The sequence below is a fragment of the Lycium barbarum genome, chromosome 8 (genome assembly GCF_019175385.1).
Source record: "Lycium barbarum isolate Lr01 chromosome 8, ASM1917538v2, whole genome shotgun sequence".
NCBI lineage: Eukaryota > Viridiplantae > Streptophyta > Magnoliopsida > Solanales > Solanaceae > Lycium > Lycium barbarum.
The window spans coordinates 73,332,477-73,360,363 of NC_083344.1; the positions used below are offsets into that span (position 1 = coordinate 73,332,477).

At 38.8% G+C, this 27,887-nt stretch overlaps 1 protein-coding gene across 5 annotated transcripts; it reads right to left on the reverse strand.

The window, feature by feature from the left end:
- Positions 1-199: 199 nt before the first annotated feature.
- On the reverse strand, positions 200-27,887 carry LOC132606196 (uncharacterized). Of its 5 annotated transcripts, none has more exons than XR_009569635.1 (10): positions 27,526-27,885; positions 27,344-27,455; positions 23,492-23,682; positions 23,313-23,407; positions 22,308-22,727; positions 21,405-21,513; positions 19,816-20,461; positions 1,325-1,442; positions 1,046-1,186; positions 200-606 (listed from the first exon to the last, which is right to left on the reverse strand). XR_009569635.1 is itself a non-coding variant. In XM_060319586.1 (9 exons), exons 1-9 carry the CDS (start codon positions 27,658-27,660, stop codon positions 607-609), a joined length of 1,830 nt encoding a protein of 609 aa, XP_060175569.1. In that variant the 5' UTR covers positions 27,661-27,887; the 3' UTR covers positions 200-606. The 5 variants fall into 5 exon arrangements, 3 of the variants coding, with proteins under 3 accessions (XP_060175569.1, XP_060175568.1, XP_060175570.1); XR_009569634.1 differs by having other exon boundaries at positions 200-610; XM_060319586.1 differs by lacking the exon at positions 1,046-1,186 and having other exon boundaries at positions 200-610; positions 27,526-27,887.

A 27,887-nucleotide genomic window follows, 5' to 3' on the forward strand; every position in this document is an offset into this window, starting at 1 on the left:
AGCATAAGAGGATCTTTAACTGTGAGATATTCCAATTTCAAGCCCTCATCAAGGGGCGGAGAAATATCATTATTTTGGCACAGTCTTAATTTGATGCCTGATTTTTATCTTTGATGGTATCTGCCAAACCCAACACATAAGATAAATTTCACCATCAAGCACCGAAGACGAGCTTTTGCCCGATATATCCGAGACGACAAATTCAAGTTTAGAAGATTTACCATTAATTGAGAAAAAGAAAGTCATACCTTCAAGGCTTTCAAAGTAGTTGCTCAAGATGTCAGAATCTCGTGTTGATAACGTGTTATAAAATAATATTAAAAATACACAACAATAAAAAATATAGCCAAAGAAGTTGAAGGGGAGAGATATTTTATTGCTCTTTCAATTGATGTACAAATGAACTGAATTGACTTCCTACTTATAGAAGAAAAGAAAATGCTGCGAGGATTTTCAAGAAGCTTTCTGCGAGGCTTTTCAGAAGCTGCTGACAAGCTGCCTGGTTGAACTACTTGCAAGCTACCTATTTGAGCTACTTGCAAGCTGTCTGCTTGATTGCAAGCCTGAGGAAGCTGCAGCAAAGCTTTTCAGGAAGCTGCTTACAACCTACCTGTTTGATTGCAAGTTTATCCAATTACAAGCTTATCCAGGAAATCGTGTATTTGAATAAACATTCATAATATGGTGTATTTATAACAATTTTAATATACTACTTAAATTCTAGGTAGTAGTATAAAGTTGTGATGCTATTAGACATTTCGAAACATCCCAAAATGTAAAGATTGTTTCGTGAATCAAAACGGAGGGAACAATATATAACCAGAACAATCAAAAATAAATTTATATCTCATGAATATTTTATATCCTTATTTCTCTTTCCTCCGAATATGCTTTGATCAAGTAAAATTTTGCTCCAGTAGCTATGAAGACCCATTTAAAAATCAAAGGATACAAGCTACAGGCAGCTGGTAATACAACAAATAAAACAATAAATGTTCTTATACCTACAATTGTATCTGAAAGCTCGATAAAACAAAAACTTAACATGTAATCGGAAGCAAGGCGAGGAGATATTTCGCTTCAACTTCTCATTTTATGGTTCCATCAAGCAGCGCTAGCAGATCGTCAAATAACATTACAGTCTTCAAAAATTTTGGGCCGGAACATAAGATTCCAACTTTCTTACCTAAAGATAAACAATAAACCAAGTTTATGTAATAGATCTCTCTTTCCAAAAACATCTTAATCAATCTCAGTTTCCTCTGCAGTACAAGTAATAAAAAGTAAACCAAGGTCAAATATGAAACTAAACCTTGCCACTCACCGCTTTGTTTTATCGAGCACTTCAATATATCTTTTTGGGACACCATAGTGCTCAACAAGATATCTTGCAAGATCATCAATAACTCCGCCTTGAACCAAAACTTCTTGCCCTTTCTTACCTAAAATCAAGAAGTTACTTACGAATGATATATCAGCCCTTAAATTAAACATACTCACAGCCGGTTCATATGCAAAAAATTTGTACAGATCAAGAAACATACTGACCAAAAGCACACAAGTAAATCCCGTCAGTGAGTGAGTGAATCATTATTGCATCAACCACAAATCAGTTTGGATTGACTATATCAATCCTCCATTTCACTCTATTCATGTGCTTTTCGTTCCACTATTAAATAATTTTACCTTTAAGGCACATTAGGAGTACTCTAAATTTCACAAATACTCCTAGCAATATCCAGTGGAATAAGTGGATGACAGAAATTGCTAAGGCATGTCTTTCACTCTACCCGCGCAGAGTATTAAACTCCACATCAGAAAAAATACTCTCCATCCCAATTCTATATTTAGTAACAATTCAACTTTAAGTTTACCTTTTTACCCTTAATGAAATGACTTCTAGCCACACAAATTTTTATGGATTGTTAAAAGACCACAAGTTTCAAAAGTCTTCCTTTATCTCTTAAACTTCGTGCCAAGTCAAACAACCTCATATAAAATGGGACGGAGGGAGTGTAAATTATTGAATTATCAATCCCTAGTTTTTAAACAAATCGATAACTAAGTACCAAACTCCTTTAGAATAACCCCTATTCCCATTAGCGCTTCCTTGGTTGTATTCTTGGATCTTAGAAAACGCTCTCACCTCTCTCTAATGTTTCTTCTATCTCCTCGCCGTTCCGGCTAGTTCGCATTCTCCCTCTTCTCCCATGAGCCCCTCCATAGATTTGTTTGGTCCCCCTTTTCCTCGCCCCTAGCAGCTAATGGAGTACAAACACAACACACCTCCTCTCCCCCAACCAAGCACATCCATAGAAATTGAAGAAACCCATGCGCAACAATCTTTTTATGCAGGCACTTTAGGGAACAAGAATCAACTTAAGAAAGGAGCCCCGCTCCCTTTGAGACCGTATGAGGTTCTGACTGGAAAGACAATTGTAGTTTTCACAAAGGAGGAGCACGGTTTGCTCACGGAAACCTGCAGATGGACTATAATAAGTAAGTTTCATCGTAGCAAACCGGCTATTGATATGGGGCGGACTTCTCTAAATTGGTCAATACAAAATTGTGGTTAAGATCAGAGTTAAGATAGATACCATGTTTTCTGTTGATTCTCCCACATCGGTGTCTTCTGTTGATTCTCCCACATCAGTTGTAGTATGGGTATTTAGTCTCCTTATATGGTATTGGGTAATCCTCCCCTCATGAGCTAGCTTTTGGGGTTTTGGGGGTTGAATTAGGCCCAAGATCCATTTGTTTACATAGTATCAGATCCAGGCCCATCCCAATTCTGAAATGGACCACAAATTTGCAGCCTAATGCCGAAACTACTCTAGCGGCGTCCGGATAAATTTACCGGACCTCCCGTGGCACTATTACAAACGGGATGCGCTCTGTAGAACTGTGGATCCTATTGGCACACCCCCTGATCATGGACAAAACTGCTTCTGCTAAGTGCAGAGCAACTACCCCTAAAATGAGGGTGGAATTAGACCGAACAAAGCCCTTTCTTAATGAAGACCTAGTGAAATAAGAAATTTCCAGGGCAAGCTTCAAACTGTTATACAAAGGATCGAATATGAAACCATGCCCTCCTTTTGTTCCAACTGCAAAGTGCAGGGCCATTCTGATAAAAAATGCAGGTTCCTACTTTGCCAAAAGGAATTCAATAGAGAAGGGAAGAAGTGAAGTACAAAAGGAAGCAGGAAACAGTAGCCAACAGAGAAAAGAGGATAACCAGCAACACAGAAAAGAGAAGACAGAACAAGGATCAAGTGCCAACCAAAGGAAAAAATTTGATGGCGAAAATGCTACAAAAGAGAATGGGGAATGGCAAGATGTAGTGGGGTAAAAAGGAGAAGGTAAGAACACCACAAAAGAGCACAAAGGGGACAACCAGAGCAAACCACTCTTGAGTCTGGATCAATCAACCTCAGCCAGTGGAGAAGAACATTAGTCAGCAAGGAAGCACACCAACCCTCAGCCAGTGGAGAAGAACATTAGTCAGCAAGGAAACACACTAACCCCTTCAAAGTATTGCAAGACAACAACATACTAGAGGATAAGATGGCAAAACACCCAGACTGAGAATATGGAAGTCACTCAACCCCCATCCAACCCCTACAAATTAATACAAAACACACAAGGTGGGACAAAGCCAAGATTACCAAAGAAGCAGAGGTGACAGAAAAGCAATCCAAATTGAACATCAGAAGAACAAAAAATGAGAAATCTCCAACACTACAAATCAGAGGCCCAACTTCAAGGTGACATTATCAACTTGGTGAAAATTAATGCAGCAGTGGAAGAATTATCAGTGAACACAAGGAAGTTCAGAAACAGAAGAATAATACCTGAAAATGTTCGGTTAAATGGAGAAACTCAAGAAGAGAATGGCACAGTCAAGCAGGACAAAAAGCTGGCCAGCAATCAACAACAAGAAGAAGACCACATAGAGGGAGAGGAAACTGATCCAAGTATCTTGGATCTAAAGGAACAGACTGATGCACAAGAAACCAGTGACCATGAGCCCCCAGACCTGGACAAGTGTAGAGTCACAAAACCAGCAAGCTTCACCGAAGATCCTAAGTTTATGGAAACCATGGATAAGAAAGACACTTTGTCCAGTCATATGCACGGAATGCAGAGACATCGATACCTCCAAATCAGATGATGAATTGATAAGAGGAGATGACAACAATGAAGAAAATGGTGAAATCAACATGACCCACTTCCCTGTACAACAAAATATTAAATTTTTTCAACAACCTATCACCAAGAACTATCACAGTACTGGAGGAGGTTTCTTTAACAGAGGTAGTGATTCCAAGACAGTCAAAGAGCTAGGAACCAGTTCCCCCAACCCAAGTTCCAATGATTAATACAATCTTTTGGAACATTGGAGGGATAGGATCCCAGGGATCTCTTGAGAGACTCCTGACACTCAAACAAAAATTTCATCTCCCCATTATTTGCCTCCAGGAGCCTATGGTGGATTGCAGGAAGATGGAAAAATTCAAAATGAGACCAGGAATAAATTATGGTTTCTATACCTGCTGCAATAAAATATGGATGTTCTGGTCCCAATACAGTTGATGCCACAACCATTCAAGACAAGGTTCAATGTGTTCATACCAAGATAACTCCCCAGAATGATCCTCCCTTTTATGCTAACAGTGGTCTATGCCAAATGCCATGAAGAGCTGAGGAAAGATTTGTGGAACGGCATAAGGGACATTGCCAACATCAGTCAAGCACCCTGGGTGTCATCAGTGACTTTAATGTGATAATCAGCAGTGAGCAGAAATTAGGTCGAAGAGATCACAGAGTTGAAGTTTAGACTTCATAGATAGTGGTTTACAGGATGCAGGCTACTCTGGCTCTAAATTCACATGGTGTGACAACAGATATGCACCCCTTACTATATGAAGAAGACTAGATAGGCTAGTCTATAATACTGCTTGGTTTCACATTTTCAACGCAATAACTGTCGCTCATTTATCCAGGGCATGTTCTGATCATGCCCCGCTGCTTGTCAAGCTGAACAAGGAAGACATCCGCCATATCAAATACTTCAATTCCTCAATCTCTGAGCTGACCACCCAGATTTCTTACATAAAGAGCAAAGTTCATGGGAGGATGACATCAAGGGAAATCCCTTGCACATACTACACCAATAACTCCAGAGGGCTACAAAAGACCTGAGCCAGTGGTCCACACAGACCTTTGGAGACATTTATGAAGAACCAAAAAGATGGAGGCTCATATAAGAATCCTGGAAGACAATAGTGCTAACTTCAACAGCGGAAAGTAGGTGTGAACTATCCAAATGCAGGGCTGACTTCACTAGATTTTTGAAGATCCAAGATTCAATTATGAGGCAAAAAGTCAAGGCCAGATGTCTAGAGGAAGGTGATGCTAATACAACATATTTTCACAGCCTCATCAAAGAAAGAAGAAGAAGACTATATATTAACATGATTATGGTTGAACAAGCAAATTGGATTGAAGGAAATGATGCCATTGCAAAGGCTGCTAATTGCTATCAGACATTTCCAGAATCTCTTCACCCAAGAACTATGATGCGTTTAGCTTCATTGAAAATTGCATCACTGAGGAGGATAATATCATGCTCAGTGCAGTGTCCACATTACAGGAAATCAAAGACAATGTTTTTTCCATTGACACTGACAGTGCTCCAGACCCTGATGGTCTGAGTGCTTATTTTTATCAGAAAGCATGGGATATCATAACCCCTGACCTCCATAGAGCAGTTTTGGCCTTCATGTCAAGAGCAAAACTTCCCAAGTACTTCACTCACACATTCCTCATCATGATCCCAAGATTGATCACCTCCAAAAATTCACAGACTGAGGCCCATCCATCTGTGTAATGTGTCAATTAAAGTGATTTTTTAAGTTACCAATGCTCAATTTACCAGTTTCAAAAAAAGTTACCAATGCTAGACTGGCCACTATTCTACCAAGGATTATTTCCAAAAACCAAAGTGGTTTTATCAAGGGAAGAGCTATCACTGAAAACACCCTACTTGCTCAGAAATTTACAAATGACATCAAGAAACCTATCAGAGGTGGAAATGTTGTCATAAAGCTTGACATTGCCAAAACTTATGACAGGGTGTCTTGGAATTTTTTGAGATTGGTTCTAAAGAAATTTGGTTGTTACGAGGCTTGGGCTGATATAATCTACAATTGCATTGCTAATAACTGGTATTCCATTATAATTAATGGTGGTAGGCATGGTTTCTTCAATTCTAGCAGGGCATTGAGACAAGGAGACCCACTTTCACCATCTCTATTCATTGTCAGTGCAGAACTCTACACCAAACTGAGGAGTACCAAGGTTACTACATGAATCAACATGGGCCAAGAATTAACCACTTATCATTTGTTGATGATACCATCCTTTTCTACAATGGTAGCAAAAGAACCTTACATATGATCCTATAGGTCCTTAGCACCTATGAAGAAGTCTCTGGTCAACTAACCAACAAAGACAAAAGCTAATTTGCAGTAGCTGACAACTCCAGTGGTGCTTATATCATAAGAATGGAAGGTATTACTGGCATGAATCATCAAGACTTTCTTATTAAATATCTTGAACGTCCACTGATCTCAGTAGAAAAGAGATTGCTTTTTTATAATGACATAGTCAACAAGACTATCAATAGAATCAGAGGGTGCAAACCAAGTTCTTATCCGGAGGAGGTACAGTTGTCTTACACATGTTCTCTTAGCCCTTCCCATTCACCTTCTTGCAGCTGTTAACCCTCCCAAAGGAACAATTGATACTATTGAAATGTTCATATGCATGTTTTTCTAGTCAAGTAAAGACACTGGAGGTAAACACCATTAACAAAATTTATGTTTTCCCTACGATGAAGGAGCCACTAACTTTAGGAAACTCTCTGACACATGCTTTAGCTTTTAGAGCCAAGCAGTGATGGCCTTTGAGAACTACCAAGTCTTTGTGGACTGAGAGAGCAAACTTCTTCAACAACGTACATCCTTGCAACAGCAAGTGGAAGAAATACCAGGCACAAAGTTGGAAAAGCTTATGTGACACAAGAGATATGGTTGACAAGAACATTTTCTAGTATAGGAGAAATCTCCTTTTGGCATGACAATTGGTCCAAACAGGGCCCCCCTTAGACAACTCTGCCCTAGTGATACACCCCCCTAAAAATATCAGAATCACTGAAGCTCTCAAGGAAGGGGATTTGGTGTTGGGACTGCCTCCAATTCCAGACTGATGAGATCAAGAATCAGCTTGTTCAACATAGAATCACCCTGGGTCCTAGTTTAGAGGACAAGGCAATTTGCAGACACTCTAACAATGGATGTTTCACCCTGAGCTCAGCATGGAAGCAACTCAGACTGAAAAGAAATACCAATACTGTTGACAATCAATTTGGTCAAAGGGCAACAACAACAACATACCCAGTGAAATCCCACAATGTGGGGTCTGGGGAAGGTAAAGTGTACGCAGACCTTACCCCTACCTTGTTTCCTAAAGACCCTCGGCTCAAGAGAAAACATGACGAAAAAGGTCAGATAAGGACAAGCAGTTCAAAGCAGTATGCAAATGAAACGAAAGCGGAAAAGCCATGATAAAGCAGTCTGGAAAAAAAATGAGCAGTAGCTACCACAATATATAAGAGACAACCAAAGGACCTTTGTAGTCCTCACAAAAGTTTCCCATAAAATGGCAAACTTTTCAATTAATTACTTTTAGGTCTTGATCCTATTTTTTAAAGTTAAATTTATTTTTTGTTCTTATGGTCTACTTTTCAAAAGTTGTCGAACCTCCTACCGTGTTTTCCCTTTTTTTTTTTTTTTGTTTCCTATCCAACCGGTATCAGCACTGGAACCCGATTAATCCGGATTCGCGTCGCGTAGGGCCTATTCGGGGGAAGCGCTCCCCATAAATAAATAAATAAATCGTACCCACGCTTGAACACGAGACCCCTGGTTAAGGGAGGAACAACCCTATTCGTTGCACTTTATTTTCTCTGTTACTTTCTTCTATTGATCTTATCTATTAACCTAAAAAATAGTAATTTCCTCGCTAGATTCTTGCTTCTTGTTGCTCTCTGGTTTTCTCCTTTTTCATTTATTGCTTATTATAGATTTTTACATGCAGACATTTCTTTTACTTTATATTTGTATTATGAAATTTGAGAATTTCTGAAAATTCTTTTACTTACATGTAGGCAATTCTTTTACTTTATATTTATACTTTAATGAGCTCGTGTGTGTTTAAAAAGATTTTTACTGAAATGATTTTCAGATAGTTTTAAAAATTATTATATGATGCCATATAGTGTTGAAATGAAAACAGTGTTATCAGTCAAGACCATGTTATCTGTAAAATACCTTGCTTGGTTAAGAATAATTAATCTTTTAAACACAAAATAAGTTTGAAGCGAAGTTAGAGTGTCGGCTGCGGACAGTGTTTAGGATGGCGAAAGGCGAGGCATGGCGACAAGGGCTCGCCTCACGCCTTATGGCAAGGCGTGGCGTGGCGAGCGCCTTTTAGAAGCGAGGCAAGAATTAACACAAAAAATTAAAATATTAAATATGCATATATAAATACCAAAAAACTCAAATACACAACAAAGTACTAGCAAATATTTCAATTGAAAAACTAAAAGTAGATAGTTGATACTAAAGTCTAAGTCTCCAACTAGATCGTTAATAAGTCATAAGGTCCCTGAGTGTTAACATTAACCAAATTATAACGAAGCAACATCTATTCTTCTTCAAGATCTCCAAATTCTTCAACCACAAAAGTGTTAGCCTTATATTGTCTCTTTATTCTGTTCTGTTTTAAAAAAGTCAACCAACATTTTTTTTTTAAAATCAAAAGGTGACATACGCCATAGCCTCGCCTTAGTCTCCATGTCACCATAGCCTCGCCTTTTAGGAAATGCCACGCCTTGGCTGTCCATGGCGAGGCAGGCTCGCCTTGCCACGCCTCACACCAAACGGCGTAAGGCGAGCGCCTTTCACAACACTGGCTGCAGATATGGTCGGGTTCGGTAGCGCTTGGGTTCAATTATGTATTTGTCTTAAAAGTTCATTAAATATGTATAGATTATTAATTATTAATTTAGAAATAAATAATTTCAAAAATCAGGATTCAGAAATCATAAACTTCAAATTCTGGCTCCGCATATGATTTGAAGTAAATAATTTCATCCAACCGGAAGTTAAAATATTAAAGGAGTCAAATGATAGTTTTGCTTTTTATGTATTGAAAATAAACTTATTTGAAATTTAATTATTACTAACATCATCAACTATATTTCTTTAATTAAAATATCTACTTTTATATCTTAAGCCCGGGCCTCGTGGAACTAGTAAATAAGATAAACGAAGTACAAGAAACAACAAATAGTAGCAGGAACCAAAGGACAATAAACTATAAAGCAAAACTGCGACTATTAGTACGAAAGGATAAGCAGGACTACCTACTAGCCTTCTACCATAATCTGAGTCCTCCATAACCTCCTATCTAAGGTCGTGTCCTCAGTAAGTTGGACTGCGCCATGTCTTGTCTAATCACCTCAGCCCAATACTACCTCTACCTCTTCTGAAACCGTCATAGCCAACCTCTCATACCTTCGCACTGGGGCATCTGTGTCTCTTCTCTTCACATGCCCAAACCATCTCAGCCTCGCTTCCTGCATCTTGTCCTCCACCGATGCCATCCCACCTTATCCCGAATAACTTCATTCCTAATCCTATCTCTCCTAGTATGCCCACACATCCACCGCAGCATTCTCATTTCCGCTAACTTTCATCTTTTGAACGTGAGGGTTCTTGATTGGCCAACACTCCACCCCATACAACAAAGTCGGTCTCACCACCACTTTGTAGAACTTGCCTTTAAGTTTTGGTGGCATCTTCTTATCACACAGCACTCCGAAAGCAAGCCTCCCTTTCATCCACCCTACACCAATACGATATGTGACATTATCGTCAAATTTGGCAAAAGGACATACCCTTTAAAATGTCATTTTTGACTTAGAGAGCCATTCACAACAAACTTTCCACTGATGACAGAGTTGCAAGACTTGGGATAAACTTGGATCCCATTTTCCATTGTTGTGCTACTGACAACATGAGTCCAGTTCTGGGAAACTCGGATCATCTTTTTAGCAGAGGTCATATGGCCAATAAATTACAGTGTTACTTTGCCAGCCCTTGGGGATTGAACACAGGAACCTGAGCCTCAATGCTACTTCTAAACTAGTGGAATCACAAGTCTTACAACCCTATTGCCAACTACATCACCAAGGCTCTCCCTCCTATTGTCTATTGGGAAATATAGACAGCCAGATACAGTAAAGAATTTGAGGATTTAAAGTCATCCGTATACAAAATAATCTCTAATTTCGTGTATACTCTTTTGAAGGTAACAAAGAAGAATTTTGGAAGAGCAAGGCTTGGAGAGGATTTGAGAAGTATCTGTCAAACATGTGAAGCTACTCTACATCAAAGGACCATCACTATTGTGAAATGGCTGAGACCCCTAGCTCCATACTCAAACTCGACAATGATGGTAGTTGCATTCATGGCTCCTGTGGAGGTGGTGGTTTAGTCAAAAACAGCCAAGTCACCACATTATGGGCTTTCTCTATTCCTCTGAGGCCTCGAACAAGTAGCATAGCTAAAGTAGTAGCCATGTTATTTGGGCTAAGACGATGCGTTAACAACAATCTCAGATTGACTATGGCTGAAAACTAATTCACTTTTGCTCACTGAGTGCATTAAAGGAGAATGGGAAGTACCTTAGAAGATCCACACCCACCTCAAAGAGATTCAGAACTTAGTTGAAAATATATAATTTTACCATCAACCATTGTTTCAAGAAAGCCAACAAACCTGTTGATAAATTGGCAACCCTTAGCCATAGCCTTGAGGAGAACCAAATTTTCAACTCATTGTATGATATTCCACAAGAAGTCCGAGCCCTGATCAACATGGATAAGTGGAACCTCCATTTTTTTTAGAAATAGAAGAACAAATCTTCTTTAATCTGCTATGAGTCCCCCCTGAATATTTTTGTACATCCCCTCTCTATTTTTGGTTAGGACTAGTGAAAATAGTCTCAGCTCGGTGATCGTGTATAAAAAAATGCTAAGATAAAGGTTATGATCAGGTATAAAGTTTGGGATGCCAAACTCAAAATTTTAATTTTTTGCTCATCAATGATCAAAGGAAATGAAGTTTAAACCCAAAAAAAACCTATGCCCATTAGTTTACCACGGAAACAGTCTGGTAATAAGTATCAGATAGTGTAACCCGCAAGGTGGCTCAGTTGGTTGAGCAAAGGGCTTCCATAATGGAGGTCTCAGGTTCGAAACCCCCCGCCTACAAAAAGCAGGGGATTCGCCTTCTGGGTCGAGCTCATTGCACAGGGTTTGCCTAGTGCGGGTTATCTCTTCTATGTGGTTTGCAAGCTATTGCACAGAAGCGAGGTTTACCCTGTGCGCACCCGAAGGGTAGCGGCTGCGGGTTCCCTTGTCATCAAAATAAGTATCAGATAGTGTACATTTTTTTCTTGACAGAGAAAGAGGTAAGGAAATGGCTCCATGTGCTCTGATTCATTATTTGGGAGCATTACCGAAGTGCTTCAAGAGTGGGATTATCTTGACGTAGGTCTGTCTCCGGCCTAGATCAACCTAAGTTAAATGAAGTCTCCATCGCTCTGCTTAAAAAATCAAATATGAACTTTCATACACCTTAAAGTTCATATGACAAAAAGAAAACCAAGTTTTCAACTCATTCTCTGATATTCCACAAGAAGTCCGAGCCTGACCAACATGGATAAGTGGAACCTCCCTTCTTTTAGAAATAGAAGAACAAAACCTTCTTTAATCTGTTATGAGCACCCCTGACTATTTTTGTACATCCCCTTTATTTTTGGTTGGGACTAGTGAAAATAGTCTATGCTCAATGATCATGTATAAAGTTTTTCTTTTAATAGGGTAAAGGTTATGATCATGTATGAAGTTTGGGATGCCAAACTCAAAATTGTAATTGTTTGCTCACCAATGATCAGTGGAGATGAAGTTTAAACCAAAAAAAAAAAAAAAACCTATTTCCATTAGGTTGCCATGGAAAGAGTCTGGTAATTAAGCAAAGACTACAACACTCGGTTTATACACACACATATCGAAACAAGCTAAGTGGTATTTTTTATAGAAGTATGTCCAGTGTCAATGCTCTAAGTGCCCAACTGCAACTATGAGAATCCTCAACTACTAGATATCATCCTATTCCTACTAAAAGATATCCTCCTCCTACGGTCTTAAATGAAACAGTACCACATAGATCTCCTTTCACGATGAGAATGTGTAAGCAGAAATTAAAAGACAACACCTGAGGGAATATTAAAGCAAAGAATTAAAGGCTCATTGTCAGAAATCAAAAGAAAGACAAGATGCAAGCTGATGCAGCTTTTTATAGTTTTCAAAAAGCCACTCTAAGAAAGTCTAGATTCCCCTAGGTTCAAGGCTAAATCTAAAGAGCTGAGCAGAAAATAAGCACTACAAGCTAAGTGGCAAAAAACCCTATTCCGTCACACTCCCCTCAAACAAACTTTCCGATCATCCCAAACCCATCTCCGTCATGACCCAGCTCCAATTTCGACTCTCTCTCCTCTCTAGCCTTTTCCGACCAACTTACCACTGATTTTCCTTTCTCTCTCTACTCCAAAATAGCTCCAGACCACTGCTCTTTTCTTCTAATCACTTTCTGGTCGCCGGCAAAGCTTCTGGTTGCCGACGTGCTTCTGGTCTTTTACCGATCTCAACTATCTTCGGCTCTTTCTCTCCTCTATAGCCTTCCTTAACCAACTCCGCACATATATCCCTTTCTCTTTTTACTCCAAAATATCTTCCAACCACCTATCTCAGCTCATGCATCCCCAGCACTTTCTGGTCGCCGGTGAAGTTTCTAGTCGCCGACCGACAAGCTTTTCACTCTTTCTCAAATTGTTCTTCAGACCTAAAGCTACAAAAAATTGAACTCCCAACAATCACCCACTGTGATTACTGATCAATAGCCTAAATCTTCTTCCTATATTATGGATCCCAATAAGATTTATTTTGCAGCCGGTTTACGAGGAATGTTTCTCGTTCAGAGGTTTGGTACGATTGGGTTGAACGAGGCAGAAACGTGATGAGTGGATCATGTTTCAACCAGAAGACCATGGTATGGTTGTGTAATGTATTAAAGGAGGCATCACTAGTCAAAGGTAAAGTTGTGAGAAAATGGAGGTCACAGGAACAGTTTTCTCAGTTTTTTTGTGCCAGGAATTATAATAGCAAGGGGAGATATATAAGTATCATCAATTCACAAGGAAAAAGCAGGTCGGTCATAATCATTCCAGAAGTTGCGTTCAATGTGGGTTGGTTGGAGCTGGCCAATAAAGTCGAGAAGTTCATTTTTCACATTGCACCAAAGACACTCCCAAAGAAACACAAGATGGCCATTCTTGAAATTCCTTTTGCAGAGACTGTCAGAAGGAGTAAATGGATTACAAGAGAAATCGACGATGCTGAAGCAATAGAGAAGGGCGACACTTTAGTTATTGAAGGTGGGTCCAGGCCATCCCAGAACGAACAGTTACGCAGGAGCATTTATGGCTATTTCCCGGTGAATTGTACAGAGGCTCCGAATCTTTCGAAAATTCGTAAATGGGCAAGTGCTAATTGGAACCAAGCGCACGGTTTGAACACTTACAAAATAGGGAACAACAGTTATCTTTTCGAGTTTGCCTCAATCACAGCTGCTGAACATGTTTTAAGGGGAAAATGGAAGTGGAAGGAACAGAACTTGAATTTGCAGTGGTGGTCGCTGACGATAGGTGCAATCCAGTCCAGGACAACTTTGAAGAAAACGTGGATCAGGTTGGTAGGCCTACCGTTGCAGCTATGGTCACATAAAGTTTTTAAGGCAGTTGGTGATTATTGTGGAGGCTGGGTGAGAACGGAGGAGGAAACTGAGCTTCGTAACCATCTGAAGTGGGCTAGAGTTTTAGTCCAGGGTGGTGGAAATCACATTCCGAAGGGGATGAAGTTAGAATTTGAAGGTATCGGTTATGTAATTCAAATTTGGGATGAATCTCCGGTGAGATTCTATGTCGGAGAAGAGAGGGCTGAACGGACTGTTGGTTTGACCCAATGGATAAAAGAAGTAGCTGGGGTATCCGGGTCCGCAACAGCTGGCGACAGTGATCAACACGTGGGTTGCTCATAAAATTTTAAATGCTTTAAAAGTGCACGTGAGATGGCACATGAGGGTCTTCCCCAAGGATTGAATAAAAGGACTTTGGGCTCATTTCATTTGAACCCAGATCCTTTGGCCCAAATTGTTAACTTAAATATTTCTGAAGAGGCTAGGAATTTCAATAGGCCCTCAGATCCATTTAATGTTGAAAGTGAGGCCTTCTACGATTCGAATAGTCCAGTCCCAGTGTATTTGGAGAATCAACATCTTTCTCCAGTTATCGACGAAGGAAAATTTCGCCAAGTCCTCGAACAGAATGACATGCAAACAGATGATGATGCGATGTCGATCATTCAGGTTGATGATCTACCTCTTCTGGAGGTGCAAGCAGAAGAAAGCTTACAAGAGGAAGAAAAAGAAAAAAAGAGGGGGCTACTATAGTCGAGGAAGTATTACCATTGAATTCGACCGATCGAGCAGAATTTATGGAATCAACAGCTGCGATTCCCTTTTTTGTTCAACAAAACATTCTCAGAATGAGCGACGAATTTGGAGTACACTTCCAGGGGTGTGAACATGTGGCCTTGGAAGTATTCATGAAAATAGATGGAAAGAGACAAATTATGATGATAAATCTGCTGTTTTTGTGACAGTGACTCCAAAATGCAAGGGATCCAAAGAATTGAAAAGCTTGGAGCCGGCCAATAACTTTGTGAGCTTCGGCACAAGAAGTAGGGGGGATGCTTTATAAACAAAGATAATGAAGGTTAAAATAGTGTCTTGGAATGTGAGGGGCCTCAATGATCTAAGGAAGAGGCCTAAGATTAAAAATATGGTGAGTTTGTGGAAGGCTGATGTATATTGCTTTCAGGAATCTAAGCTGGAAGGGGATATAGGGGAAGTTGTAAAAGATCTATGGGCTAATAAGAGGGTCAAGTATGCTCAATTGGAGGCTAGTGGTACTAGAGGTGCGATTATCTTAATGTGGGATAGTAGTATTTGGGAGGGAGTAATTTGTGAGGTGGGATCCTACTGTATTACTGTAAGTTTCAGCGGCAAAACACAAGATTTCTGCTGGCATTTATCAAGTGTGTATGCTCCAAATGGTAGAGAGGAAAGGGAAGAGGTGTAGTGGCAATTGGGGGCTGTTAGAAGCTTCTTGGATGGGCCTTGGGTGATAGCTGGAGATTTCAACACCGTAAGATTCCCATCAGAAAAGAAGAATTGTAATAGATTCAACAAAGCTATGGAAGAATTTTCAGAATTCATAGTGGATATGGAACTGGAGGATTTACCTCTGGTAGGTGGTAAGTACACTTGGAAAAAAGGAATTTACACTGTAAAGGAGAGTTATAACTACTGAAGCTCTCAAAATGGCATTCTTGAGGAATGGCCTTGGAAACATATCTGGAGAACTAGGCAGCCCCTGTCAGTCTCCTGCTTCATTTGGACTGCTCTTAGAGAATCCTGCCTAACACAAGACAATCTCAAGAAGAAAGGAATAATTCTTATCAATAGATGTTTCATGTGTGGGCAGGACAATGAAACAGTAAACCATCTATTTTTACACTGTCCTGCAGCAGCTGACCTTTGGCATTTGTTCTACTCCTTAACTGGGCTTCACCGGGTAATGCCCTTATCCATGAAAGATGCCTATGCAAGCTGGTCACTGTGGAGAGTTGGAAAAACCATCAAAAGAATCTGGAGAATGATCCCTACAGTTATTTTTGGTGTCTCTGGAAGGAGACAAAAAGCAGATGCTTTGATGGAATCTCAACTCTCTTAAGGCTAGATGTTTAGAGTGCTTATTTACTTGGCATTTTCTTACCCCTGTAAACAGTGTGGATACTTTTTTGAATTTTGTTAGTTCCCTGTCTTTAGCTTAGCTTAGTACAATAGGCAAGATTCCTTTTGGCTGTTTTACAGGTTTTTTGTCTAAGTTTGCTTCCCGTTTTGATCTAAGCAGCTTCTTTTGCTCACCTGTAACCTTGCATCTTCTTGATGCTTTACTAATGACATTTGATTACTTTACCAAAAAAAAAAAAGTACACTTGGAAAAAAGGGGAAAATCATGATATTGCTGCAAGATTGGACAGGTTTTTTATTTCAAAAGAGTGGGAAGTCTCTTTCAAAAACATTAAGCAATCAGTTCTTCAGAGAGTCACCTCTCTCTTTCAGAAACATTAAGCAATCAGTTCTTCAGAGAGTCACCTCTGATCATAGTCCTTTGATGCTGGATTGTGGTAACTGGGAAGGGATAAGTTCTTTTTTTAAATTTGAGAACTGGTGGCTGCAGACGAAAAACTTCAAGGAAAAAGTAAAAGATTGGTGGGATTCAGGGGTTCATGAAGGTAGACCAGATTTTATCTTGGCAAGCAAATTGAAAAATCTGAAAGGGAAGTTAAAAGAATGGAGCAAAACTGTTCAAGGCAATTTGGGTATGCAAAAGCAAAGTGTCCTCAATCAATTGTCTGACTTAGAAATGGTTCAAGAACAAAGAATGTTGTCTGACGATGAGGCTTATTTGAGGGCAGTTCTAACAGTAGAGTTTGAGGAGATTTAAAAGGGAAGAAGTGGCATGGAGGCAAAGATCCAGAGCTCTATGGCTTAAAGAGGGTGATATAAATACCAAATTCTTTCACAGAACTGCCAACTGTCACAAGAGGTACAACAACATTGATAGTTTGTTGATCAATGGGGCCACGGTAGATAATCCAGCAGAGATTTCAGAGAGAATCACCAACTTCTATCAGAACTTATACACTGAAACCGAACCATGGAGACCACAGTTCAATCCGAGAGAACAATCTATGATAAATGAAAAGGATAATGTTTTACTACAGAGCCAGTTTGGAGAACAGGATATAAAAGATTGCGTCATGTCATGTGCAGGGGATAAAGCGCCTGGCCCAGATGGCTCTTCTATGGCGTTCTTCATCCATTGTTAGGATGTGGTAAGCAGTGATGTGATAGCTGTTGTTCAGAATTTCCATACCCAAGGTTATTTCGAAAAGAGCTTTAATGCTACCTACATAACCTTGATCCCCAAGAAGGTGGGAGCCAAAGAGTTGAAGGATTTTAGACCAATTAGCCTAATCGGCAGTTTCTACAAGATCATTTCCAAGCTCTTGACTGAGAGGCTCAAGAAAGTGATGTCTAAGATAATGGATGCTCAGCAAATGGCATTCATCAAGGGGAGGCAGATCATGGATGCTATTTTCATAGCAAATGAATGTGTGGATGTGAGAAAGATATCCAAGGTTCCTGGGATTCTATGCAACTTAGACATAGAAAAGGCATATGATCACCTCCATTGGGATTACCTGTGGAAAACTCTGGAGAACATGGGCTTTGGTCGCAGGTGGATCAAGTGGATAAAGTTTTGTGCCAGTACAGTCAAGTTCTCCGTCTTGATCAATGGTTCACCTTCTGGTTTTTTCTCTTCTGAGAGAGGATTGAGACAAGAGGATCCCTTATCCCCTTTTCTCTTTATTCTGGCAATGGGAGGACTCAGTGACATGTTGAAAACAGCTCAAATAAACAACAACATCAGGGGTTTCAAGGTCAATGCTGGTGACATGCAAGGTCCCTCAATTTCCCACCTTTTATACGCTGATGATACACTAGTTTTTTGTGATGCAGAGAGCGACCAATTGAAGCAGCTAAGAGTTATCTTTATCCTTTTTGAAGCTATTTCTGGGCTCCACATCAATTGGGAGAAGAGTTTTGTGTATCCAGTCAATGAAGTTCCAGGTATCAACAGGCTGGCCAACATTCTGGGAGGAAAAGTAGGAGATTTACCCACTACATACCTTGGCATGCCACTGGGGGCGAAGAGTAAATCCATGAATAATTGGAATGCAGTCTTGGAGAAATGCGAGAAGAAATTGGTAAATTGGAAGAGTCAATATCTCTCACTCGGAGGTAGAGTAACTTTGATCAACAGTGTACTAGATGCCTTGCCAACCTACATGATGTCTTTATTCCACATGCCAGTTGAGGTCATCAAGAAGCTGGACACTTTGAGAAGGAATTTCTTATGGCATGGAAACTGTGAAACAAAGAAGCATCACCTCGTAGATTGGTGTACAGTTATCTCTAGCAAGCAGGGGGGTGGTTTGGGAATTAAGAACTTGAGGTTACAGAATCAGAGCCTTCTGCAGAAATGGTTATGAAGATTTGCTTTAGAGGAACAATCCTTATGGAAAGAAACGATTATGTCCAGATATAGGATGGAAAATCAGTGGATAACAAAGGAAGTAAAGAATCCATACGGTGTTGGGCTGTGGAGAACTATTAGGAACCAGTGGCCTAGACTATGGCACAATTCAAAGATAAAAGTAGGCAATGGTGGGAAGACATCTTTCTCGAATGATGTTTGGGTAGGTCAATAATCATTGAAGAGTTTGTTCCCTGATATTTACATTCTGAACCAACAGCAGAAGGCAACAATCCTGGAAGTTAGAGATAATCAGGGATGGAACCTCAGCTTTAGGAGAATGCTCAATGATTAGGAAGTGGAAAGGCTGATAGGATTTTACAACACCCTTGAACAGTTCAAGGATTACTGCAATGAGGTGGACAGTTTAGTTTGGTTGAAGGATAAGCAAGGAAGATTCTCAGTCAAATCTGCCTATAATTGCATCAGTAACAGCAGTCCTCAACTTGGTTTCTGGCCATGGAAGATGATTTGGAAAGTTAAAATTCCATACAAAGTGTCATGCTTTACATGGTTAGTGGCCAAACAAGCTGTTTTAACACAAGATAATGTGATGAAAAGGGGTTTACAACTTTGCTCCAGGTGTTTTTTTTTTTGTGAAACTGAAGCTGAAACAATAAATCATCTTTTCCTTCACTGTAAAGTGACTGAACAACTTTGGCAGTTCTTCATCAATTTGAGAGGGCTTAATTGGACTATGCCAAGGAATACAGTTGAAGTTCTGGCATGCTGGAACAGAGATGGTAATTTGTCAGGCCATAGGGAGAGATGGAAGATTGTTCCAGCTTGCATCTGGTGGACAATATGGAAGGAGAGGAATTAAAGATGCTTTAAAGACAAAAGTATCACCTTCCAGAAATTGAAGATGAATTGTCTAGTGTTTTTCTATTTTTGGTGTATTCATGAATACCCCCAAGAGGCAGATGATATAACTAGTATTCTAGATTGTTTATAGGGCTATAGGTGGTAGGTTTTGCTTTCTCTAACTAATACTTGTAATTACTACTGAAAGTACACTTTTGGTGTATGTTCTTTGTTGATAATAGATATGTTAACTGTTCAAAAAAAAAATAATAAGCACTACAAGCCGCACCAGGAGATTCTTATAAGACTATAAAGATATACTGTCACTGGCGCTATATAGTATAAACCAACACAAGCAGCACCATGAGATTCATAGGAGATTATAAAGACATATTGTCACTGGCGCTATAAAGTATAAACCAACACAAGTCAAAGAAGACATAATAACCACATTTTTAGAGCCACCACATAATAATTACTAAATAATCTAAAAAGAGGGTCATACACAGCTGTTAAAGCATCAAAACAAACCTGGAAGTTCTGCCACAGTTGTACTACAGGCAAACTTCTTCTGCAACTCTGAAGCCAAAGCCTCTGCATCCAACAGAAATGACTCCACTCCAGAAAGTTTAGTCATTTTCTTATTTCCTTGCCTCCGTTCTGTCATTATCTGGACTGGTTTCAAGGCACCTTTGCGAACAACTCTATCGTTTCCCCTAATCACGCAATGATGTGCTTGCATCCTACCAATGAAAGTTTGCCCCAAATCCTTCTTATGAATTTCAGTTGGATAAGTTGATCCCTTTTTTATGGCTCCCTTAAATAAAGCATCACATAGAGTTGCATCTAATGTCACACTGGACTTATTCGATGGCTTGACAAGATTTTCTTTCTCAACATACTGGAACACTATTTCAGAGGCTTCAGATGCAGTGTAAAGTCTACTAGTTTCAGCACCAACAGAAGCAAAAATAGGATTTACATGCACGCTTGGTTTATAAACTTCAAAAACTTCCAGTGTCTTCTGCAGCTGTTCTTCACCAGAAGCATTATTTGTTGAGGGGCCAGGCTTGTCCACTTTTTTCTTTTCTGGCTTGTAGGACAAATAGTCTGGATGATTTCGATTAACAGAGAACAGAATCACCTCTTTCTTATGTTTATCTTCTTTCACTGAGATCTGTACATGCCAATGATAAGTTTGGAAAAAAAAAATAGATAATACAAAACACCACGCAAAGGTAAAATCAGAAAACATATGGAGGCAAGAAGCATCAGAACAAGAAATGGGGACACATTTTGCCATCAAGTCATGAAACAAATTTCTCGAATACTTATTGACACGGAGAAGAACTTGAGCCTGAGAATTAGCTTTTGGGCTGAAAACAATGAGGATGTAAAATCCTGATGTGTGGCATACATGCAAGCAAATCTTCACAAGACAGGTGTCATATCAAAAAGCAAAATGCAGACATAGCATACAAAGAAGGTATAAGGCAATTGCAAGATACAGTACTAGGACAGAACACTATTTCATATAGTATTTCCCCAACTAATCCACGCATATTGTGGCAATGGTTGTGACATTTTTTTTTTTTTTGCCACATAAGTTTTTCAACAATCTCTCCTACTCACTGTTGCCACATGGCTACCTTCAACATATTGCACCGGCCACCATCAAAGAGAAGCTGAAAGTTCTCCCCCACTTCAGCGGGAAAAGAAGAGGATGGAAGTTGCTACAGACACTTGTCAGTTTCAGCAAATGAACAGTCCTACCTAATACTTATAACCTATTAAGTCCTGCTTCTGACGAGAAGTTAAACAAAAGTGTATCTAACTATGAAGAGTGCTATTACACCAGTCATCAATGTCATGGAAAGTGATAATATTAGTGGTATACTTAACTAAGCATGAAGAGCACAATATATACAAGTACATGTCCTCGAGATATATGGCTACAAGAATTGGAAAAAAAAAAATTCTGCATTTCTTATGATGTGTAGATGTAACAGTGTAAATGACTTCAACTGGATCATCCATGTAATGCAATAGCAACTTTTCAACTGTATGCAACAGTTTCGAAAAATCAAAATTCCATAAACGTATTCACTGTAGAAAATTACCAATCCACCAGAGGCTTTAGCCTGTAGCCACTTGGACAATTTCTTGTGAGATGACTTCTTTATGTCGAGTATTATGCCTGGAGGCCTACAAGGTAGCACGTGACTTGACCTACACCAGCACATGAAGCCATCGATAAGTGTCTAAGAAAGGAATTGCATGTAACATCAAGAGTAGTTAGAGAATGAAACTCAAGAAGAGGAGGTATTAATTTATTAGGCCACCTTCTTCAGGATAACAGCCATGAAGAGTGAACATTGCCTAGTGGATGTACTGGTAGCTTTTCTCTAACTTGTTTTCTCACAAGATGAAGAATATGTCTAAAGTTTGACTGTGCAGCTGCCTCGCAAATCCTAGTGTTGTTCTCTCTGCTTTTTCTGCATAAGTATTACTCCCTCTGTTCCATTTTATCCGGCATTATTTAACTAGGCATGGAGTTTAAGAAAGAAAGGAGACTTTTGAAGGCCCTAAACATGCTATGACATTTTCGTGGCTATAAAAACATGTCAATAAGGCTAAAATTGAAAGTTTAAAGTTAAACTGTTTCCTAGTATAGAAAGGTGTAATTCTTTACGGAACACATTAAAAAAGAAAAAAGTGCCACATATAATGGAACAAAGGGAGTACTCAATGTAAGCCTTACCTAAAATACCATTAACAAATCTAATAGCCTTATCTTTGTTTTTTTCTGCAAAAGCTCACTTTAATATAACATCTAGCATACTTGTCAAATGGTTAGTTAAATATTCCTAGAAAATAATCATTTATTGTGAACAATAAAGCGCATCACTATCTGAAATTGTGTACACAAAAATCACTTTCTTTTTCTTTATACTTTTATTATGACACCAAATTATGTCAGTATCAGATATTAAATTTCAATAAGAGTTTGGTAGCCGTCGTACCAAAATGTACTTCCAGGGATGGGCAGGTCTTTCTCCTTAATTGTCGTATGTAGTGCTTGTAGAAGGCATTTGTCCAAGAGTGCATCTACCTCTTCAACAGACAAGGAATGTTGTCCCTCAGTATTTGATTCATCTACAGGACTTTCTGCAACCTTCAACTCGCTTAGATCACTCGTAAGCTGCACAACTTCATCTGCTCCATCACTCTGTTTAGTAGACGGATGACCAAAACCTGATGAAGCTGCTTCAGCATCAATCACTTCTCCCATATCTTCATTGTTAGTCACATTTCCTGGGTCAACTGAAGGATCAATTTCACTTGAATCAGATGCCCTACTACTCATGGACAGAGCAGGATCTTCAAACACGACGTCTTCTAGAAAACCAGCATTTGGTACATGACAATTTTCAGCAGATTCCCTGACCAAAAATCAAGACAAAGGTGACGATTGACATCTAAAAGTTGTACAGATAAAACTAACAACATTAACTTTCTTAGTAGGCGTTTGAACATAGATTTATTTGTAATTTGGAAGAAAAGAAAAAAAAGAGTTTCTGAAGTTGGAGTTGTATTTGGACATGCATTTACTTGAAAAAAGGTTAAAGTTTTGAAAAAACTCATCTTCAAAAACTACCCAAAAACTCAGTAAATTCAATAACCAAACAACATAACAACAACAACATACCCAGTGAAATCTCACAATCCGGGGTCTGGGGAGGGTAAAGTGTAAGCAGACCTTACCCCTATCTCGGAAGATAGGTAGGCTGTTTCCGAAAGACCCTCGGCTCAAGAGAAAACACGACAAGAAAAGTTTAGATAAGCAAAATCAATTCAAAGCAAAATGAAAACGAAACTAAAGAAAGCGAATAAGTCATGTTAGAGCAATCTGAAAAAAGGGAGCAGTAGCTACCACAGACAAATAAGACAATCGAAGTACAATTTCAATAACCAAACAATGTTTAGAAATAAATTTTTTTATGTCCAAACGGCTCCTTAGTTCCTACCAAAGGGTGTCTCGATAGTAATGACATATTTTCAAGGCCTTTCCACGTAGATCAGCTTTTAAAGCTTCTGTGCTACTCATGGTAGTTGTTCCCACCTGAGGAAAAAAGAAATCAACTTCCTTCAAATTGATTAGTTATCTAAATTAAGAAAGAAAACCCTTCACGTCCCATATGCTTACAGCTATTGCTGCAGGGTTTCCAGGAACCTTCACTGCCCATGGCTCCCCAGCAGAAAATGAGGGAAACCCTTCAGAAGGTATACTGATGCCAGGGAACATTAAATCTGCCCCTCCGAGCATAAAACGAGAAACTTCACCCCCTTTCAGCACAAAAGCAGGCAAAAGTTCTGGGACTCTCCACAGAGCATAAACTGTACTCACCACGTAGAAGGGAGAAAAACAAAAACGTAAGTACGTCTAATTAAGCAGGACGGTAAATAACTAAATTCTTTCTCGTAATAGAAGCAATTGAATCACATAGCTACTGCATAGAAAGCATGCCTAAAAGGCCCTTCCTACTTAAATTATTTAATAATGTCAATCACCAGCAAGTTATAAACAGCCAATATACTGCCAAAGGGAGATTATTAGATCATTGCTACTAAAACCAAAAGTGAAACATCAAAATCAGTCTCCCTCAGCCAAAAACAAACAACAACAACAACAATATACCCAGTGTAATCCCACAAGTGGGGTATGGGGAGGTTGGTGTGTGTGCAGCCTTACCCCTACCTTGTGAAGGTAGAGAGGTTGTTTCCGATAGACCCTCGGCTCAAAAAGCAAACAGAGTTGAGTAGTTTTTAAGGATCAATTAATTAATCAATAAACTACAACTCAAACAAACTGGTTAGGGTCTGCTTTAGTCCATTATATTCCAGCAGATCTAATTCCAACAATAAAACGTCAATAATAGGGTTCTAAGTAAAGGCTCTCTGAGTCTCACACTTGTCTCACACTTGTCTGCATAATAACACACCAAAGTTTCTAATCACACCCAAATTACTCTTGGCAAACACGACTGGATTTAAGTGTCACTACAATTAACCGCAACTACTCAGTAAATCGCTGATATGAATCTTTTGCATCCATTGCACTGTGCAACTCCCTCTGTGCCTATTTAAAACCCAATTTCAATTCTAGTTTTTTGATAATTTCAATTCTAGTTCTTATTCACAGGAAATGCTTCCTTTACTGGAGAGTTTATGTTTTCCCCTCCTCTGCCTTGCCCACTCCACCTTATTTGCTGGAGGAAGATACGCTTGTCGAAGCTGAAATCCCATTCGATTCATATAATATGTGGCACTGTTTGACTGGGCACAAAGTTTAAGAAAGAAATGAAGACTTTTGAAACTAATGGTCTAAAAACAAGCAGACATTTGTGGATACAGATTCATTAATGGAAAAATCAAAATTTAAAGTTAAATTTTTTTCTAAATATAGAAGGTGACATTTTCTGGACAACCTAAAAAAGAAAGTGTCACATAAATTGAGACAAAGGGAGTACTAGCTAGTCTGCACTTATTCCAAATTATGGCTTTTGAGCTTAAAAGCTACTTTGGTTTTGACCAAATAGTTTACCTCATTATCCTTGCATCATCTTATACTTCCAAAAAGACTTTCACTTTCTTCTTATTCCTTCTTTTATCTTTCGTTTGTAAAAATGAACCTTTGGCTACCAATCTATGTTGCTTCTTTGGAAATCAATCTTCAGTTATAACTAACATTTGAGAGAGAAGTTATAACTAACATTTGAACTTCTCTCTCAGTTGGTGGTCAAAAAGGGCCACAGGAGGGACAATTTCAATTATTTAACGAATTTTCCAGGCTATATTTTGTATGAATATTTCTATGGTCACACCTAACAACTTTGTATCCATGTCAGCATGAATAAAAATTCAGCACCTGAAACTAATATTAACACGTCAAAAGCGGAAAATTTTACAGCCTATGATACTTTCTTTTTTTTGATAACAACAGCCTATGATACTTATATATTGCATTCTTGTAATTTTTTGCACTATTTAAGTATATTTTTTACTCATTAACAGATTAACTTCAGTCAAATTATTAATTAGTATATGTTACTTAAAGAAATAAATTATGTTAATTAAAACAAAAAAAGTGAGAAGGGAAAGAGAATGTGTTAATTATAAAAATAATCTTATATAATATAAATAATCTTATATAATAAATTTATAACTTGAGATGCATTGACACACAAATTAATTCGTATTTGAATTAATTTATAATTAAAAGTATTGCAAGAATAAGCTCAATTTTTCCTAGGTTGTCAGATTTAAGGATATTTCAATTGGTTTTACAGAAACCAACATAATTTTCCAAGCACCAAACATGTAACTGTTTATTCATAAATAAAATTCAACTCCACTTAAAAGGTGTTTTCCAGCACATGGTGCTTAAAAGCTACTTAATTTCTGTTAATACAAATAGGCTCATATCCAGGGGTGAATTTAAGTAGAAAATTTGGGGCACGTGAACCCATGGTCTCTCCGTAAAACTAGGTATTTTATGTATATATTTTCTAAAATTGGTCTAATATTAACGGTTGGCACGCATGCTACAAGAAGGCTAATGGTGCACTTGGTTGAAGGTTGAATTATTTACCAAGAGGACTAGGGATCAATTCTCACTTAAGATATTTTTTCCTTCTTTTTTTAGTGGTGCACCGATGTTCTAGAAATTCTAATTTCGCCTCTACTCATATCCCAATAAAGATAAGTAGATATGATTATGTCGACACTATTTTGTCATTTGACATTGAGATAATTTAAGCACCATTAGTATTAGTCTAAGGGTGAGCGTCTGTTTTGTTAAATCTACAACCTGGTTGCTCTCATGTTATGGACCATATTGCAACTTCAAACGAAAATGCCAAGCCAGTTCAGCAAGCTTTTTTTGTTTTTTAGCTTCAAATTAGGTTTTGTTCTTTTTGGTAAGCTGCTACAGTAATTACTTAGGAATATAGATGAAATTTACTTCACGATATATATTCCCCATTTGTCTAGAGGGATATGGCTCGCTTCTCCTTATATGAGCTTTAATAATATTTTCAAATCACAACAAAGTTATTAAATAAGCACCTTCATCAATCATATCACAAATGGAAAATTAAAACTGAATCTAGATTTAGCATGCATTTCGGATGGAAGGAAACATTTTCCAAGGAAATTATTTCACGACAAAAAGAAGTTCCACAGAAAATGTTTTACCTTGGGGAAACTGTTTCTGGAGTATTTTCCAATATTTCATTAGTTATTATCTAGAACAACTACTACTACGGTATTACCGCTCAATGTAAAGCAAGTTGTTGGTGGTAATAAGGTTAGTTTTTTAAAAATTGGTGGTATCAGGACGAGTTTGGACATGCCTGGATTAAGCCATCAGGCAGCCTATTCAGTCAACAAGCAAAGCTCCACCCAGGCCAGAGTAATGGGCTAATGTTTTAGCTGGGATTAGATCATGGTATCTCTAAGGGGTCGCTTGGTATGCTGGACAAGCATAAATAGTCCTTGGATAAAAATTTAGAACTGCCTTATCCCTTGTTTGGTTACTAATCCTGTGACAAGCTTTACCAGGATTAGAAATAGTATAGGGATACGTTATCCCCGTCATATGGGGAATAATAGTACAGCATTAGTTATCCCGGGATAAAATAATGAAAATGACAAAAATACCCCGGAGGTCCCTCAAACCTTTTTCTACTGAATAAGGTGGGGGATATTTGTGTAAACAAACAACTTCATCTTAGGAAATACACTGTGCATGTTATTTTTAATACAACAAACCAAACAGTCAATAAGAAATAATACGGATATCTAATTCCAGTATAACTAATCCCAGCATGACTTGTGGACAAACCGAACAGCCACTAAGTTTTACTCTGATACCTCAACAGGTAGGGCATCCCATGAGGACTAAAGGTTGAGAAAGTAGTGATAATAAGGTTATGAAACAGAGCAAAACAATTTGGAATATATTATGTATGTAAGAAAGATATAATAAGGCACTCACCTGTAGGGAATATATCACGACCTCGACCATCTGGGTCAAAAAAGAGGGGACAATCGCCCTCCAAGCCATAAACGAGTACACGATTAGGATATTTGGAAACAGCTAACTCTGCCTGCATGTTAAATTGCTCCATAGAGTGAGATACTTTGTTGAATGAAAGAAAAGGGCAGGGGTAAGGGTACCTTAGGAGGAAGTAGAAGGTCGAGAAGGGAATCAGAGGCGTTAGAGAAACGGTCTCTGATAGTGCGACGGAGCTTCTTCCTGTCCGCCCCAGAAAGCCGCTGGTGGGACTTGGCGTCCACTGCCTTCTTGAACATCTTTTCGACCACTAATACTAATGCGCTCTTCTTTCTTCCTAGACTAGTAGACTATAGTGGCGGAATGGAAGGTGGCGGAAGAGACAAGGGAAAGTTCCAGAGAGTCCGTAGAGTGGCGTAAGGCGGTGAGATCGCAAGGAGTCGTTTCCCTTGTTGCTTACGTGACCACCTGCTCTTTGCCCTCCTAATTCCCTTACGACTTGTTTGGATGCTAATTACACTTTCCT

Excerpts from the sequence above, each read along its gene's own strand:
- LOC132606196 (XM_060319586.1), bottom strand. The coding sequence starts at position 27,660 with ATGTTCAAGAAGGCAGTGGACGCCAAGTCCCACCAGCGGCTTTCTGGG. Across the intron at positions 27,456-27,525 it reads ACCTTCTACTTCCTCCTAAG|GCAGAGTTAGCTGTTTCCAA; the intron begins GTACCCTTACCC and ends TTTAACATGCAG. Across the intron at positions 23,408-23,491 it reads GAAACCCTGCAGCAATAGCT|GTGGGAACAACTACCATGAG; the intron begins GTAAGCATATGG and ends TTTTTTCCTCAG.